The sequence below is a fragment of the Protopterus annectens genome, chromosome 8.part1 (assembly GCF_019279795.1).
Source record: "Protopterus annectens isolate FY-2018-M chromosome 8.part1, PAN1.0, whole genome shotgun sequence".
NCBI classification, from domain to species: domain Eukaryota; kingdom Metazoa; phylum Chordata; order Ceratodontiformes; family Protopteridae; genus Protopterus; species Protopterus annectens.
In genome coordinates this window covers 250,118,256-250,137,100 of record NC_056742.1, presented here as the reverse complement: position 1 = coordinate 250,137,100, position 18,845 = coordinate 250,118,256, and the positions used below count along the sequence as shown (strand labels likewise).

At 41.5% G+C, this 18,845-nt stretch overlaps 1 protein-coding gene across 1 annotated transcript in view; it reads left to right on the top strand.

The window, feature by feature from the left end:
• The window catches only part of SPG7 (SPG7 matrix AAA peptidase subunit, paraplegin), an 898,665-nt gene that overhangs the window by 523,532 nt on the left and 356,288 nt on the right, over window positions 1-18,845 (top strand). Inside the window, exon 8 of the mRNA XM_044081590.1 lies at window positions 1,548-1,672. Coding sequence (XP_043937525.1) covers window positions 1,548-1,672 — 125 coding nt within the window. The remainder of the gene's footprint in view (window positions 1-1,547; window positions 1,673-18,845) is intronic.

The following is an 18,845-nucleotide window of genomic DNA, read 5'->3' as shown; positions in this document are numbered from 1 at the left end:
TGCAAAATTTCACAGTAAAGAATCAATGGTTAAAAATCAGCATTCATATGCTCCTTTGTCTTTGAAGATAGGGACACTTTCTAAGGCTCTTTTGTATGTAGTTATCCCACTATCTTTTCTGGTGAACTTCCTGAGAATATATCAGACTATTTTAGAAATATTTGTTTATATACAAGAAAAAAATAGCCAAGAAAAGGCAGTAGTTTGGGAAAAACATTCCTGAAAATGGTCAGTGATGAAGAGGTTAAGAAGCCCCTGCTGTAGGGTACACTACTGTAATTTGTCACATTTTTAATGTAAAACTTTGAGTGGGACAATTCTTCCTTTTGCTACTTTGCAGAGTTCTCTGCAGAGACTCTCCAAAGAGTCATGCTGTTTGATGAATTAGTGTGATTTGGGTCTGCATGTCATGTCTTGCAGAACTTCTGCTAATCTTTAGTAAGATTTCCACTTTTTATTAGTGTGATGTCTGTTTGGGATTGAGTGGTAGCACAGCCAGCCTTTCAGGTGGGTGATTAAAAAAAAACTTACTTTAGGTCAGCTGTCTTGTTGCTATGGCTTATAATGATGAAAAAAAATGGATTCTGTCATCTGATTTTATGAAGAGTACCTCACATAAGTGTACTGTCGTGAAAAGGGACATTTTTCTACTATTTTGTCTGTTATACTAAATGACTGGATTTCACTGCTTATTCATATTGATGCCTTTTAGCTTTTTATGTATATAGTAATGTTGGGCTTACTGTGTTGTACTTATTGGTTATTTGATTACCACACATTTCTTGCCAAAGAATGTTGTGGGTTAATGCTGTTTTTATATGTTGTGTGCATGAATAGTAGACCACTTCTCCCCTCATGCAGGCTAAGTGTCATCTTTGCTTAAAGCTCAGGGTGGATCATGACTAAAGCAAGTAGGAGCTGAAGTGTTATGATCCACTTCTGCACTGTTACCTGTTAGAGTTAAAGTTTTGGTGAATTCCTAAAGCAACTGTACTCTACAGAGTATCTGAACCTTGAGGCATATGTGGCATTGTTTTATCACGTAACTCTGTAGGAAAAGTTCCTAAACTGGTTGGTTTTACCTTCGCAAGCATATTAGCAAAATGGGTTTTCTCTGCATGACAGTTTTAAGATTCCAAGCAACAGTAATCTGCACAGATGCACTTTATTTAATTTTCACTGCTCATGCTTTTAATCAAGACAAGCTAGGTTTGTTATTGCTAAGGGATGTATATATTTTTTATTAATTAGCATCATTTGTCTCACCTAGTCACTGCTTTTTTTTTTCTTTAATGCAATTAGATTGTCATCTTATCTTGCAACATGGAGGGTGCCATTTCAGTGTGCAGTTCTTTGTAATTTCCCATGCCTGTAATCTGTTGATACTTCTACAACTTTCTATGTTTTTATGGTTGGGTGCTAGCATAAGATTATAGTTTAATGTAGTTTTGTAACCAGTTTTTGCTTGTAAGTAGAATACCATTTAATTAAGTTTTAAGAAGCATTGTTTGTATACTCTTAATCTCTTTGCTTTTTGTTTCTGTTAGGGATGGGAACAACTGATCATGTCATAGTACTGGCTTCAACAAACCGTGCAGACATCCTGGACAATGCACTTATGAGACCAGGACGATTAGACAGACACATCTTTATTGATCTTCCAACACTGCAGGTAGACGCTATGTTTTATGGTCAAGAAAAAAACGTTTTAATACCCAACATTTCTGTATGTTCATAAATCTACCTGTAAAACAGCCAGATGTATACTTGTGGTGCCTGAGTGCATACTGAAGTTGAAAAGATTATTGAGTATTTCAGTGTAGTACTAAACACTTATCAGCTTGGCTGACTTGACATGCGAGTTTAAATATTTTTTTAGGTTTTTGTGGTCATTATTTATTACATTTGTAGATTAACTATGCTGTACAGAGAGCTAAAACCAAACTTTTGATGCACCTGCTTAATCTTAATTTGTGAACTCTATAGTCCTGCAAACTGTTTACTGCTGTTACTGTATGTTGCATATTCCCCATCGTCGCCAGTGCAGCTAAGAAAAACTCACAAGTTTACAATCAGTATGCAGGAAAATTTGCCACTTTATAACCCTGCTCCCTAGATCTGAACACGACTGAACTCTGCTGCAGAAAGCTAAAGGGGTTTACCCATTCAATAGAGAGCTGAACTTCTCTTTAGCTCACTGTTCAAGCTCTTTAATCAAAATACCTTCAGCAACCTAGCTGGCAGAGATCTACAAGACAGATGCTACAACCTCAGACTCCAACCAACACATTTAGCAGCCCTTCACATGCTCAACATCACTAAAACAATGTAACAACTGAAACTTTTTGGTCCTAAGTCCCAAAATCTAGCAATCCTTACCCCATGACATGAGAGAGACTGTTATTTAAATTTTCAGAAAGCTCTTTAAAAAACACCTGAAACTTGAAGCCAAATGCATAGGTTTCCAAAATAATGTCATCACTTAGCACTGTAAATAAATTTTATTTTGGCGCCTACCTTCCACTCTTCTTCCAAATACCTAGTTACAGCAATTTACTCATTGCTAGCCTTTTTATTGTCCTATGTACACATCATTTCAGCTCTTTTTGTCATCTGTCTATTTTCAATTTCCATTACTCAGTTTCCCCTCCTCCTCCATCCCTGCCGTCAGTCATCCTAACTCAAGAGTTATGTTTATATTTTCCCTCTCTAGCAAACCTTTTTATGTATACTATGTAAATATTGTAAACTCATATGGTCGCTCATATAATTAACTGTTTACTGTTTATTTTACTGATGTAGCATTTTCTGGTGTGTCCCTTTCTCACACCCAAGGTGAATCTGAAATGGTTCCTTTTGGATCAGTGCTTCATTTCAGTTAAATAAAACTTAATACATTCCTCCAGTTTCATTATAGTAAGTTGTAAGATAATATGTTATGATTGCCTGTTATGATGGATTTATTTATTTTTTGTAGTTTGATAACTGAGTAGTGGGCTGATCTAGTTGGATCCCTTTCAGCCATATTGTACAAATGAAATATAATAAGCATGCATTCTACATAAAGTATTCATACTGTAAAACAATGAATGTATTGTAAATGTATATTGTACAGTGTAAATATTAAATATACATACAAAATGTTATTCAGAGTGCATATTAGTTCAAACAGTCAAAATACAGTAATATAGAACTTACTTTAGAATATTTATGTCCATTAGCTATGTAGGGTGAATGTAGTCCCCTAAGGGAGTTCATGTTACAGTTTGAGATATATTTCGTAGTATATGTTGAAGCATTTATTAGCGATATAGAAGATAATGCACAGTAGAATGTCAGCATAGGATAAGTGAAGTAGTAAATTTAAAGTATTAGTAACAGGTTAGTTTAGATACTGACAATAGTTTTAACAGATTTATGACTTGATTTACAGCCCTTAGTATTCATAAACAAAGTACACTGTTACATACAGTAGCTGTGCACACTGTGTTTAGAATGCAGATATATCAGTACTGTGATCAGACATATCATTAGTGTGATTCTTAAACATGGATCATGCTACATCACTGAGCTTTGCTGTGTGCAACATATGGCCATGTATCACCATTCTGGGTATACTGAGCACGATCACCAACCTGTAGTTTTACAGTCCTTCAGAAGTAATAGTTTCTTAGCCATGGAAGACAGTTGATGTGAAAGCATGTTATGCTTAGACGAGATACCTGGAGAATTTAAGCTGTCATCCATGTTTCAGAGTAGCAGTGTACATGCAGCATGCATGCTAGTAGCCAGTTTTCTTTAGAACTGTTTCACCAGCTCTATGAACCTAGGTTTCTAAATTAGTGTCTATACATATGTGGTCATACAGATAGTAAACCAGATGTTCGTGTTACACTGCTGCAGTCATTACACTTTTATCCTGCCATCAGGCGGTCCCGCAGTCAGCCAGAGTTCCAGAGTCTTGGTCCGGCGTCGGTTGCTGTCGCCTCCTCCCTGACGTCAGTGCGACAGGGGTATATAAGATGCAGCCAACGCCATTTTCTTCAGTCTTTCTTGCTGCGCGGTGCCCGAAGCAGAAGCACTTCACAAGTGCCGGTTGGCCAACTCCTGAGATTTTCATTCCAAATCCAGAATCGAAGTCTTCTAAAAAAGCTAAGTACCCCATTGGGGAAACTTTTTCTTGCCTCAAACCGATGTCAGTAAAAGTTAATAACTGTATTTCTTGTGGGAAGCAAATACCTCATAAGAATTTCCACTTCTATTGTATTCCATGCCTAGGCCCTGACCACAACGTCACTGGTTGTCAGTTTTGTGCTAGGTTTAACAAGCGCACTATTAAACGTCGATTTGATTTTGCCGAACATTATTTTGGTAGAAAATTCAATTACACCATGCCGTCGGAAATTCCGACAACCACAATGCATAAAAAGCGCAAGAAGGACAGGCATCCGAGGCCCAAAACGGACGACGAGGCCTCTTCTAGGCCAGTCGCCGGTTCTCCGGTTTTCAGCGAGGCGCCTACACAGCCCCTGACGACCGCTTCCACAGAACCACAGACCGCCTCCGTCTCCCACATGGAGCTGGCTGGGCCTTCGGACACACTAGGCCTTCAGTTTACCGATCCTAAACCTGAAGAGGAACCCAAAGTAGCTGAGCAATCCACAGCTACAGAGGGTGTTTTCAGACCTACCCAGTTAACTATTAAACCCTCTGTTAAGTCTAAGCCCCCCTTAAAGGCTAAGCAACGGACGCAACTCTCTCCAGGACAGGCTTCCATGCCTAAGAAACAAATGCTAAAAATGGCCGAGGACCTAATCACCCTGATCAGGGGGTCCCATCCCCCTCCTGATAAAAGGCCCAGGCAGGATGCAGACTATGAATCTTCTGACCAGGTGTCCATTTCCTCTGACTCTCCCTCGGACCTAGGATATTCTTTTCCCCCTAATGAGGATTCTGATGCTGAGGAATCAATTCCATCAGCCTCTCCGCCTGAGGATTGCTCCTTTGGGGAGACCTTACATACCATGAGAGAGCATTTCCATTGGGAAGGCCAGGATTACTCAGAATCCAAGAAAAGACTCAGAGACTTCCTTTTATTGCCCCAACACAGACTCCTTGCTATCCCACCAGTTTTTAACATTGTGGATGATGTGTACACTGAATCCAGTTTGAACCCTGACTCCTTACCCCCAGCCCCAGTTTAAACCTGATAGATATTACAGAGTATCCTGACTCTCACAAATTTCTGTACAAAAGCCATGTTGCTGACCCTGAAACTATTTCTCAGGGACCCAAGGGGATTAAGGCCTAATCAGCAAAAAAACTCAGTTCCCTCTGACAGAGATTCCAGAGCATTAGACAGATTGGGAAAGAATGTATATACGTCTGCAACTTTAGCAATGAGAGCCTTGAATTGCCAGTTTCACATGCTAAAATATCAGCAATTTTTGATGTCTCAGTTGAAACAAAAGATGCTTCCAGATTCAGATCCTCCTAACTTAAAAGAAATGCAGGATTTATTGCATGCAGCTGAACAAGTAGGAAAACATACTTTGCAATGTGGGTTTGATTCCTTAGAGGCCTCCTGTAGAGCAGCAGTTACAGGCTCTGTCATTAGAAGGCATGCTTGGTTAAAAGAACATACATTACCAGATCATGTTAAGGTCAAATTATTGGATGCACCTTTGCAGCGGGATGTGCTGTTTGGAGTTAAGGTAGAGGAGGTATTAAAGAAGATGGAGGATAAGGCAAAATCTATGCAAACGGTGAAAGATTTCTTACAGGTTCAGCCTCTTCGTTTTAGCAGAAATTGGCCAACAAAGAATTGGTCCTTTCCAGTCACAGATAGACCTCAAAGGGGCAGATACAGATGTCCAAGAGGAAGAGGTCAGACACAAGGCCCTTACAGGCCTCGACAATGGGGCACATCAGGCCAAAAAGAAGGGGAAGACAGGCCTCAACCTTATAAAAAACAGCCTCAATGACTTTCCACTACAGCTGCCAAAGAGCTCTCTGTTGGCAGCCCCATTAGGAGGAAAACTGGCACTTTTCTATCACAACTGGCATTGCATCACCAAAGACAAATGGGTTCTCAACATTGTATCTCAAGGTTGCAGGTTCCATTTCCATACCTTTCCAAGGCTAAAAGGAATGCCAAATCTGCCACCAAATCAATGGGCAGAGGCTGAAAAACAAATTACAGCACTCATGGACATGAGAGCTATTCAAAAGGTACCACCACAGGGACAAGGATTTTACTCAAGACTCTTTCTGGTTCCCAGAAAGGACAAAGCCTGGAGACCCATTCTGGACCTTTCTACACTAAACACTTACCTGGATGTTCCGAAATTCAAGATGTTGACACTACAGCAGCTTCTTCCCATGCTGGGCAATAAAGCTTGGCTCGTGACTTTGGACCTCAGAGGCATACCTGCATGTCCCTATCAGACAAAATTGCAGAAGATACCTTAGATTTCTTGCTGGTTCAATGCATTATCAATTCTCTGCACTGCCCTTTGGCTTATCTACTGTGCCCAGGGTCTTCACAAAGTGCCTGGCACCAGTAATTGCATTTTCCAGGCAAAAAGGAATTCAAATTTATCCATACCTAGATGACTGCCTGATTCGAGCAGAGATCAAGGACATTATACTAAAGCATCTGACGTACGTAAAAAAGTTAAGTTGCCTGGGGTGCACAGTAAACGAAAATAAATCAAAACTAGTGCCCTCACAACAGATAATATTCCTGGGTGCCAGTTTGAACACAACGGCCCAGATGGCTTATCTCACGCCAGACAAGCAAGGACAACTGACTCAATATTTTCAATTAATGGCAAGAAAGACCCAACTCCCTGCAAGAAAAATTCTGCAGGACTTGGGCTACATGGCATCTTGCATACTACTAATTCCATATGCCAGACTGCATATGAGGAAACTACAATGGTACCTAAAGAGTGTATGGTCTCAACACTGTCAAAGTTTGGAAACAGTTATACTACTAATTCCTTGCCTACAACAGGAGTTTCAATGGTGGGCACAAGCTTGTCACCTCAACAAGGGACAACCTTTCACTCAACCCACAGCCAGGCAAACACTGACAACAGATGCATCAGATTACGCCTGGGAGCACACATGGCAGGAAAATGTATCCAGGGCGAGTGGCCCACAGAGCAAAGACATCTCCACATCAATCAAAAAGAGATGCTAGCTGTACAAAATGCTATTATAGCTTTCAAGGACCTACTGCATCCAGGACAATTACTATTAAAGACAGACAACACCACAGTTATGTGGTACATAAGCACACTCCTACCCCCTCTGCAGACAAGCCATGACCTTGTGGAACACAGCTCTAAACTACCAAGTTCATCTGCAAGCACAATTCCTGCCAGGAGAGAAAAACACACTGGCAGATGACCTAAGAAGAAACATTATGGACCCACACGAATGGGAACTGAACCCACAAATATTCAGAATGATAACACAAAAATGGTGGAGCCCGGACATAGATCTGTTTGCTACCCCAAAGAACTGCCAATTACAGAACTTCTGCACAAGGAGCTACCATCCACAAGCATGGAAAGTGGATGCCCTCTCATTCAGCTGGAAAAAACTACAAGTATACGCTTTCCCTCCTTTACCTCTCCTCCCAAAGGTACTCATAAAAGCCAGGCAGGAAGAGCCAAAAATGATCCTGATTGCACCAGACTGGCCACGCCAGCACTGGTACCCAATCTTAAAGAACTTAACACAAGAACCACCCTGGATTTTACCACAAAGTCCACAGTTGCTGACTCAGCACAACAATCAGATACTTCACAGCCAGCTAAAGACCTTAAATCTAGCTGCATGGAAAATTCCTTAGTCAAGCAAGCAATGCCTCTCTCCAAAGCTGTTATGGATGTCATTCTGGAGGCCAGAAGGCCTAGCACCAGGAAAACATACTCGGACAAATGGAAGAGATTCTGTGACTGGAACCAAGCGCACAGCCTTGACCCTCTAGTCCCAAACATTCTTCAGATACTGCAATACTTAACTGAGATGCTGGACAAGGGCCTCTCTTTTTTTTATCCATCACTATCCACGCCTCTGCTATCTCTGCTCATTACAACACGGATCCACCAATTTTTTCTAATCCTTTGCTCAAACAATACCTCAGAGGGGCTAAAAACATAAGACCGCCCCGTAGAGCACCAACACCTACTTGGGACCTGAATTTTGTTTTGGAAAAATTAACTTTACCTCCTTTTGAGCCAGCTAACACAGCAGAATTAAAATACATCTCTTGGAAAACTGCTCTGCTACTGGCAATAACATCAGCACGAAGAGTTTCAGAATTACAGGCACTAATGGCAGTGGAACCTTTCCTCATCTTCCACCAGGACAGGGTGTCTTTAAGAACCAACCCTACGTTTATGCCAAAGGTGGTATCAAATGTGGCTTTAAACTAAACTATTCACTTGCCAACTTTTTATCCAAAACCACAGAACAAAGGGGAGAGACTACTACATTCTTTGGGCATTCACAGACAGTTACGCTTCTACTTGGACAAAACCAAAGCTTTCAGAAAATCTGAACAAGTATTGGTAGCATATGCTGCAGGAGCACAGGGAAAAGCCATTTCAAAGCAGACTATTTCAAAATGGATAGGACACTGTATACGTTTCTGCTATACCCACCATGGGAAACCTGTACCTAGCAGTATTAGATCTCACTCCACCAGGGCAACAGCCACTTCAACTGCCTACCAAGGATATTTTGGAAGCAGCAACATGGAGTTCTGTGCATACCTTCACCAAGCATTACCATTTGCCTTTATACTCCAAATCCAGAGCTGGCTTCACCACTGCTGTACTGCAGGGCCTTATAGCCACCCCTAATGCCTTATAGATCCAGCCTCCTTACCTCAGCTTTGGGATTCCACCCAAGTGTAATGACTGCAGCAGTGTAACACGATGAACATAGTACAGTTTTGTACCTACCATAAATGTAGATGTTCGAGTGTAAACACTGCTGCAGTCCAGGTTACCCTCCCTCCTTCCCCTCTTACTTTCTGGTATTTACCTAGGGCATATGCCCTTTATTACCTATGGGGAGTATTTGCTGGTAACAAAAATGGTTGTTTGCTTTTCTTTTGTATTTTTTACTAGCAATTTGTATTGCCTACCTATTTGGGGGCACCTGACATCTGGGGCAAGAAAAACTGAAGAAAATGGCATTGGCTGCATCTTATATACCTCTGCCGCACTGACGTCAGGGAGGAGGCGACAGGAACCAACGCCAGACCAAGACTTTGGAACTCTGGCCGACTGCGGGACCGCCTGATGGCAACTTAACCCAAGTGTAATGACTACAGCAGTGTTTACACTCGAACATCTACATTTATGGTAGGTACAAAACTGTACTTTTTGTAAGAAGACACTGTTGTTTCTAACATTTGACATACATTTTTTTTTTTTGGGGGGGGGGTGACCTTTCATTCCATTAGTCTGTCTGCATTGCAGTTTTCTTTGTGTACACAGCACTGTCAACCTTAACTTTTACTTGTGTATTAGCCCAGGGTCAGGGATGGTGTTGTAGTGTACCCTTCTTTGCAAACATTGCATGGACTGGTTCCACACATCATTACAAAGACTATGCAGCAGGGTATATTTTAGAATAAAATTAATAATGAAAACAGCTCTAACCTCTAGGAATAAAGCCCAAGCTATAAACCAATTTACTCTTCCTGCTGTAACTTAGTTTTGTTGTGACCGACTCCAGACGGTATTGGATCAGCTGGACAGGAAAACAAGAAAAATGCTTTATGCTTTCAAATGATTTATAAAACTCATTGTTTACCAAGATTATATATTCCCTATTTTGAAGGTGGTAAGGGCCTTCCCGAAATTGATTACATGTATAGATCTTCAGTTGTAAGACTACATACATATATGGTGACCTCACAAGATCCAAACATAGTGAACATTTTAAAACATGAGGAGAATAAGTCTAAGATGACTTCCCTGCTTAGTTTAGCAGAAGCATATTAGTGTCAAGTGGGAATGGAAATCAAAACCAGAAGTAGGTAAAAATCGGACAGCAACTTACTGTGCTAAAAAATGAATGAATACAAGGTGAAGGATCAGAAGAAAAGCAAGAAATGTGAAAAATACATGAATATAGCAGCAAGCACAGCAAACTCCTGGAATAACCTCATGTTGATCAGGCAACAGTCTTGCCACATTATTGTGCAAGAATGATTAAGGAGAGGTGAACTTGATCCAAAAGGTGAAAGGTTAATATTGGCGGCCCGGGTTAGTGGACTACACACAAATTAGTTTACAAAGTTCATTGAACATGTGGGAGGCAAAGATTAATGCAGGTTTTGTAAAATAGAATTGGAAACAGTTACACATCTTGTTGTTGGGTGTGATATATTTATGGCAGAAGGCCTACATACTGAAAGGCATAATAATGAGGCAAGATTGTTGCACTGGGGATTGTGCACACATTATAATACTGAAGTAGCTGAGAAGCATTGGAAACATGAGCCAAAAAAATTATAGAAAATGATGAAGGTATATCACATGGGATCACCCATTACCAACAGTTCAAAAAAATAGATGTGAGAAAACCAGTTACAGTAGTCCATGAAAAGACAAAATTAGCATTTTCATTGAAATTGCTACACCCAGTGACAACAATGTCTTGCATGCAGAGAGAGACAAAGTCATAAAATACCAGGATTTGCAGGCAGAAATGAGGGCATTGTGGAAGGATACTCTGACAGTTCCAATGTAAGAGCAATGGGTCTAATAAAAATACTTTACAGTGGTACTTAGATATGTTACCGATACATGTAACTCAGTATGAATCCCAGAAGGAGTCAGTTCATAGGTTGATACTAGGCTATCTGCCCTAGGGCATTTATAAGCCTAGCCAGAGTGTGTTTGGCTTTCATCACCTTTTTAGATTAGTTGATTGTGCCTCTGTATAGTAGGTCACAGAAGGTAGCCTTTTTAAGGTTAGTTTACTGTACCTCTGTCAAGCAGGGACACAGAAGAGATACCAGGGGTAAACTTGCGATCTCCCGTCCACTCGTCAAGATTTCTCTTGAAGAGGGTCAGTGAGGGGCTCTGCCTAACATGGATTGGGATTTTGTTCCAGAGTGAGGGGAGCATCTAGGATATGAATCTGTCCCTCCAGCATGTCCTATTTATTTCAGTGCTAAGGTTCAAGTCTCTCGAGCACGTAGCTCGTTGGGATTTGGATTTTCTGAGGTGCAGCATGTCCATTAGTTCTGGGTTAGACATGGCTTTATACGTCAGGCACAGATCGCCTCTGAGCAGGCGGTATGCCACTGAGTAGAGGTGGAGTTTCTTTAACCGGGGAGCATATGGCATCTGTTTGAGCCCTTTGATCCTTTTGGTGAGGTACTTTTGGGGTATTTCCAGTTGCTGCAGGTGTCTGGCAAAGTACATCCCCAAAGGGGCATTTTACTCAATTATGGGCCTGATGAGGGATGAGTAAAGAGGCACGATGACCTCCCCTGATCTAGATGTGAATCCCTTCATGATTAGGTGGGCTATATAAAATTTTTCTGACTCCTTTGGCCACGTGGTTGTCAAATGAGAGATTGCTATCAACTTGGGTCCCCAGGTCTCTTAATTACTTCTTCTGTACTTAATGGATTACCACCTCTGTGGTAATGTGTGGGCACTTTGTTGTTGCTAAAGGGGATGACTATACAGTTTTTGGAGTTTAGGTTGAGGCCATGGCTCTAGCACCAGTTGTCTGTTTCTATGAGGCCCTTTTGGAGGATGCTTGTGTCGGCTGGAGAGTTGATTATGGCACCCAGTTTGCAGTCATCTGCGAACTTGGTCAGCCACAGTCCTTCCCTGTTGGCCTGTACCTCCGAGAAATATATACCGAACAAGAGAGGTCCCAGGACTGAGCCTTATGGGACGCCACATGTAACTTGTTTGGAGTCTGACATGGCTGCAGCAATTCTAACCATGTGGGTTCTGTCCTTGAGCCAGTTTGCAACCCATCTAGTGACATAGGGGTTTATATTTAAGCTGGTGAGCTTATCTATAATGCCCAAGTTGGGTATTGTATCGAAGGCTTTTCCGAGGTCCAGGTAGGCTGTGTGGACCACCTTCCCCTCGTCAGTGGCCTTGGTGACTGTTTCAAAGAAATCAACCAGGTTTAAGAGGCAGGATCTGCTCTTAACAAAGCCGAACTGGGTAGGATCCAGTGTCTGTAGGTCCCCAATAGCTTTATTTATGAGGTCCATGATGATCCTTTCCATAGCTTTGCAGACCAAGCTAGTCAGGCTTATGGGGCGATAGTTTCCAGGATCCGTTGAGGCACCACCTTTGTGGAGAGGGACCACTGTTGCTGTACGCCACTCTTTGTGTACATATTCTGTAGTAAGGCTGAGATTGAACAGTAGTTTTATGTTTGGGTTTAGCTCTTCTTGGAGTTCATGTAGGATGCAGCCCGGGGCACCGTCTAGTCCCATTGATGCTGTGTTTTTTGCTTTGGAGAGGGAGGCTCTTACCTGAGCATCTGAGATGTCAGGGGGGCAGCACTCTGCTGTTATAGATATGTGCCCTTTTGGTGGGGAGGGGGGTGAGAAGTTTGCACTGAACATGTCAACTAGGATGTTGGCAATGTCTGTGGGATTCAATGTATTTTTTGTCATTTTGGACTAATTCTGAGCATATCTGGGAATTCTCACCCAGGTTTCTAACTAAAGAAAGCCTTGTGATTATCCTTAGTGTCCTGTGCAATTTTTCTTTTGAAGCTGGCCTTAGACTATTTTATGAGTGCCCGTAGTTTTTTGCGAATACTGATCAGAGATGCCTTCCCTTTTTGGGATTTTGCTCTATCATGTAGTAGCTTCCTTCTATTGTATAGTTTGTTTATGGCTGGGGTCCACCAGACAGGACGTCTGCCTTTGGAGGATTGGGTCTTGGTTTTATTTGGGATTGCATGATCCATGCATTCCTGAAGGTGTTCATGGAATGCATTTATAAAGGATTCTGCGGTCTGTGCCGTATTTTCCACAGGCTCGGGGGCTTTGAAGGATTCCACCTTGGTTTTAAGGAGTGTGAAATTTGCTTTAGAGAAGTTTTTCACTGTGGTTTTCTGGGCAGCGGGTGGGGTTGGGATGTGAATATCCAGTGAGATTAGTTTAGGGTCTGATCTTACCAGTGAGGGATACACTTCTGGTCTGGAGCATAGAGTCCCCATGTTGGTGATGATCAGGTCCAGTATGTTTTCCCCTCTTGTGGGAGTGGTAACAAGTTGTTCCATATCATTTGAGTTTATAAATTCTAGGAACCTTTGGGCTAGGGTGTTGGAGCTAGAGTAATGCTCCCAGTCTATGTTTGGGTAGTTGAAGTCGCCCAATATAATGGTGTTTGGAGAGACTTTCATATTTTCCAGTGTTCTCAGGAAGGCCGAGTGGGGTTCCTGGGTTTGGGAGGGTGGTCTGTAGCAGGCTATAAACTGGAAGGCTGTTTTACCCACTGTTAGTTGCACATGGATAGTCTCTGATGCTTTGTGCTGTGCCACCAACCTGGAGGTGTGGGTATCTTTGACGAATATTGATACTCCCCCCTCCTTTTGTGGTTCGGTCCAAGTTTTGGGACCGAAAAGCATGGTATTGAGGTATAACCTGGTAGTGCTGGGGTGTTCTCGGGAGCCTTGAACCAGGTTTCTGTTACTGCACAGATATCGATGTTCTCCATGCTAAGGAGATTTTCGAGTGCGTGCATCTTGAGGTTTAGACTTCTGGCATTGAGTAGCATTACTCTTAGTTTCTTATCCCTTGTGATACCTATGGAGGTGGGTTTGTCTTTTGAGCCTTGCCTAAAGAAGGTACTATGGGGGAAGCAAGAGCCTTTGCCAATATCCGAAAGCTGTCCCTAGCGAAGCATCGTGGCTTGTTGAGCATGTCATCCCAGGCTGACAGGCATTGGATCCCCTTTGAATGACACCAATACTTAAGCCAATTGTTGAAATTGACCATCTTGTCTTCATATTGTGGTATCATTCTTGGTGAGGGTAAGATGCTACTCAAGGTCAGGGTCATACCGGCCTGGGCTACATTCTCAGAGAGCTCCTCTATATCTCTTTTCATGTAGTCCAGGGTGGTACGTCTCAGGTCTTTCACACCAGCATGGACAATGACCGAATCATATTTGTACTTGCCTTGGAGTGACCTGAGTGCTTGTGTTATGTGGCGGATCCTAGCGCCCGACAGGCAGCTCACCGTGACCTTCTCCTTGTTCAGCCTGGTGAGCGGGACGTCAGTGTGCCTGACGATAGTCACCTATTACAAGTGTATTAGGTGTGCTGTTTAGCCTTAAGGGCTGTGACTGTTCGGCACACTGGCTTTGTGAGCTATGTGTTGCATGTGTTTTGTTTTGGGGTAGTGGTTGCTTGGGTGTATACTTTGGAGGTCTCTGCTGCTTAGGCAGATTTTTATTTAGAGCCTCCGAGTATGTTTTTGTGTGTTTATGTGTTTGGTTTGCTGTCGTGGTAGGTCTATGTGAGACTGGAATCATAGTGAGTGTGGTTTCCTTCTCCTCCTGACTGGTTACGCCAATACTGAGTTGAGAGAGCTTAGCCTCCAGTTTGGCTATATGGTTGCATCTCTCACATGTGTTGGAATTTGTTGGGAGGAGGAGAGGGTTGTCTGTGTACATGAGGCAGTTGTAACATTGCCTCAAGATTCCCAGATTCACCAGCTGGACCGGAGAGGAGATTGACAACTGACCTTTGGACATGCTAGAATAGTATTGGGAATTCCTTTATAATTGAAGAAAGGGCCAATGGGGAACAAGGTACTCAAGGGGAGTTTGTGAGGGTGTAGTGCTTTTAATTTTTTAGTGCTGACTTTCCTCTACTCCTTTTATCCTGGGAGAAACATTCTTCTTTCTGGAAAAAATTTATTGGCCTCACCATGGATCTGTGGGTAGAAGAAATGATTACAAAACAAAGTTCAAGTCTTTCCCTCCTTTGTTTTTTTTCTTTTTTTGGTTGGAGGGCGGTGCGCCTGATAACCTCCATCCAGTCAAAACCCTACCAGTTCTGGAACGTGTACTGTTTTCTTAGGCTGTGGATAGTGTTTCTGTTCAACAACATGGTAAGGGCTTTTACTGAAGTTTCTAATGCCATATAACAGGCCTTGGCAACCAGTCCTTGACTGATAAATGTGTTTCCAAGAGTAATAAAATTCAGAATGTTAACTATTCAAACTGACCTCCCTTGTTAATATGGGATGCATTGATGGTGAGTGTGGATATGAAGAATACCTTTCCATATTTACCCATCTTTATTTATTAAATTATGTAATTAATATTTACACTTTGGTATCTGGTAACTGAACTGGTTGACAGACACTTTTCAGCTGTGACCTTTGATCACTGGCAGCATCTCCATTTTCTGGCTGCAGAAGAGCATTTCCAGTGCATTTGCTTACCCTTTTACTCTCTCCACTTCTCCCAGGGTATTTACCAAATGTCTCAGTATTTGCCTGTCTCAGAACATAGGAAATCCATGAGCATCATATCTGGATGATTGCCTAATGCAACTCTCCTCACAGGAGGCACTCCAAAGGTCCCTGCAGCACACATTTAAGTTCCTGACCTGATTTTCATAAATGCAGCATGCCACAAGCATCCATCGAGACTTTTGGGGGTTGGTTGGTACAGTTTCATTCAGGAATGCCATTTGTAATGCCAGATAGTTCCAGTTGTAATCATGAATATGTCAGACTTTATGGGAATTCACATACGATAAAAGACTTCCACTAGGCTGAAGTTGGGATAAAATGCACTTTAATCAGTACTATAAAACAATAAAACAGTAAAAATAGGTAAACACTTTTGCGGGATTACCGCTTCCTAAGACCATAAAAACATACACTCTGTTAAAATTTATTTAAACACTTTCCTACCAGTCAAAGACTAGATAAAACCACATGGTTTGTCTTAATGATGTAAACCACTCCTTTTTTGAGCCGGCTTTAAAGAGACAGCTTTAAGTCCTGGATATGCATCTGCTTTAAAATCTAATATCCATCTTAATTACATGAACTCCATCTCATTAGCAATGTCACCCTCTCTAATATTGACGTTTGTCTTCTGCAAAACCAAAAATTTAAACTGGTGGGTAACACCTAGTTCTAGAGCATGTTTGGCTAGTGCATTAGTAAATTTACCATTACGTATATCATTCACATGTTCAAGTATTCGCTCCTTCAAAGTCTTCCCAACATAAAATATTTCACAAGTAATACATTGAGCCCAGTAAACAAGATTTTTGTCACTGCAATCTGCATAAAATTGGAACACAATAGTCCTATGAGTTCTGGGATGCATAACTGAAGTAGCAGACCATGTGATTTTATCTTGTCTTTGATTGGTAGGAAAGTGTTTAAATAAGTTCTAATGGAGTGTATGTTTTTATGGTCTGAGGAAGGGGTAGCCCCGCAAAAGCGCTTACCTGTTTTTACTGTTTTATAGTTCTGATTAAAGTACGTTTTATCCTAACTTCAGCCTAGCAGACATTTTTTCACTTAGTATATTGTTTATTTTGGATTTTGTCCTGGTCCTGGTACACTTGTTTACATAATTCATATACGATACCTGATGATATAGCGGAAGTAACACCAGATATATAGGAAAGTGCATAAATATGAATGAAGTGATGTCGTTTTTTTTGTTTTGTTTTAATATTCAAAACAGTATGGTGCCTATGCATACAGAAAGTGATGATAGGCAATAACATCGTGAAGTGGTAAAGCAACAGGTAGGGAGTATCTCAGTCTCACCCATTGTGCAGGGTGGTTATTATGGCAAGGGAGCAGGGTTTTGGGGTAAAGCCTTCACTTCCAATTCACTTACATCCATTGCGACATAACACTTTAAACACTACCTTATTAGATTCTACTTCAGCTCGTGATAGAAATAAAGAAGTCTGGGAGTTGGAACAGAGGGTGGAGAGTCAGAGATGAACATGTTCAGCTGTCCTGGTAGGATTTTGCTGACAGTTACTCAGTTGCCTGCTACAGAAAAGCCATGGTTCGCAGAAAGCTTACAAAGCATCAAAGGGATCTCATTGTTGAAAGGTATCAGTCAGGGGAAGGGTACAAAAAAATTTCCACAGCATTGGATGTATCATGGAAAACGGTGAAGACAGTCCTCAAAAAGTGGAGAAAATATGGGACAACAGAGACATTGCAAAAAACTGGACGTCCCTCCTAAATTGATGAAAAGACAAGATGAAAGCTGGTCAGGGAGGCTGCCAAGAGACCTATAACAACACTGAAGGAGCTGCAGGAATTTCTGCCAAGTACTGGTCGTATACTACATGTGACAACAACCTTCAGTATTCTCCATATGTCTGGACTATGGGGTAGGGTTACAAGACTTTTCTTACACAGAAAAACATCCATACCCGGCTAAAATTTGCAGAACAATACATCAAGTCTCCCAAAAACATGTGGGAAAATGTGTTATGGTCTGATGAGACCAATGTTGAACTTTTTGACCACAATTCCAAAAGGCACATTTGGCACAAAAAAAAAATAACACTTCGTATCACCAAAAGAACACCATCCCCACTTTGAAGCATGAAGGTGCAGCATCATGCTGGGGGTTGCTTTTCTTCAACTGGAACTGGGGCATTAGTCAAGGTGGAAGGAATTATGGACAGTTCCAAATACCAGTCACTTTTGGCCCAAAACCTTCACTCGTCTGCTAGAAAGATGAGGTGAAGAGGAATTTCACCTTTCAACACAACAATGACCCCAAGTATACATCCAAATCAACAAAAGAATGTTTTCACCAGAAGAAAATTAATGTTTGGAATGGCCCAGCCAGAGCCCAGACCTAAATTCAACAGAAAATCTGTTTGGTGACATGAAGAGGGCTGTGCACAAGAGATACCTTCGCAATCTGACAGATTTGGAGCACTTTTGCAAGGAAAAGTGGGCAAATATTGCCAAGTCAAGATGTGCCATGCTGTTGGACTCCTACCCAAGAAGACTGAATGCTGTAATTAAATCAAAAGGAGCTTCAACGAAGTATTAGTTTAAGGGTGCACACACACAACAAAGTATTAGTTTAAGGGTTTGCACACTTATGCAACCAGCGTATTGTATGTTTTTTTATTTTTTACATTTTTCCCTGAACATATTTGTTTGTTTTTCAATTGAATTGTACAGATTATAGGTCACATTAAAGGTGGGAAAAGTTTTGAAATTATTTATTGTGGTCTCATTTGTTTGTCACAAAAACCTGGCATTTTAATAGGAGTGTGTAAACTTTTTATTTCCACTGTATACAAGCGGGACTGAGCAGTGCTTTCTCATTCTCATAGAAAGGGCCCCTACTGTATGTTTTCCTGCCTTTCCCTTTACTCCCTAGAGATTTCAGCAGGCAAGAACAGAAGGAAACAAGACTCTCTTTAATAACCTTACCTCGTCAGAGTCTTCCAACTATTTTTTTGTGAGCAAAGAGAGGACTTCATCATTTACTACAAATTTATGTACACTGTTAATCCAGCCAATCGAGGGGGTCATTTGTGCATCCGTAGTTAAGGAGCCTCACATCAGATGCTTGTCTTAGCCTAATCTTCTTCAGAGACCACTGTCTTGAGAAACTAGTAAACATTTCGCAAGAACCGAGGAGGTATATCACCAGAAAGTCTTGTCTGGCCAAATGGAAAAAGTTCCCACTTTGGTATTTTACTCACAGGCTTGAGCAAACTGCTACACTCTTACATGTGATTGTAAACTACCAGACAGAACTATTTAGGGTTCAAACTCCTCATCCTTAACATCTTCA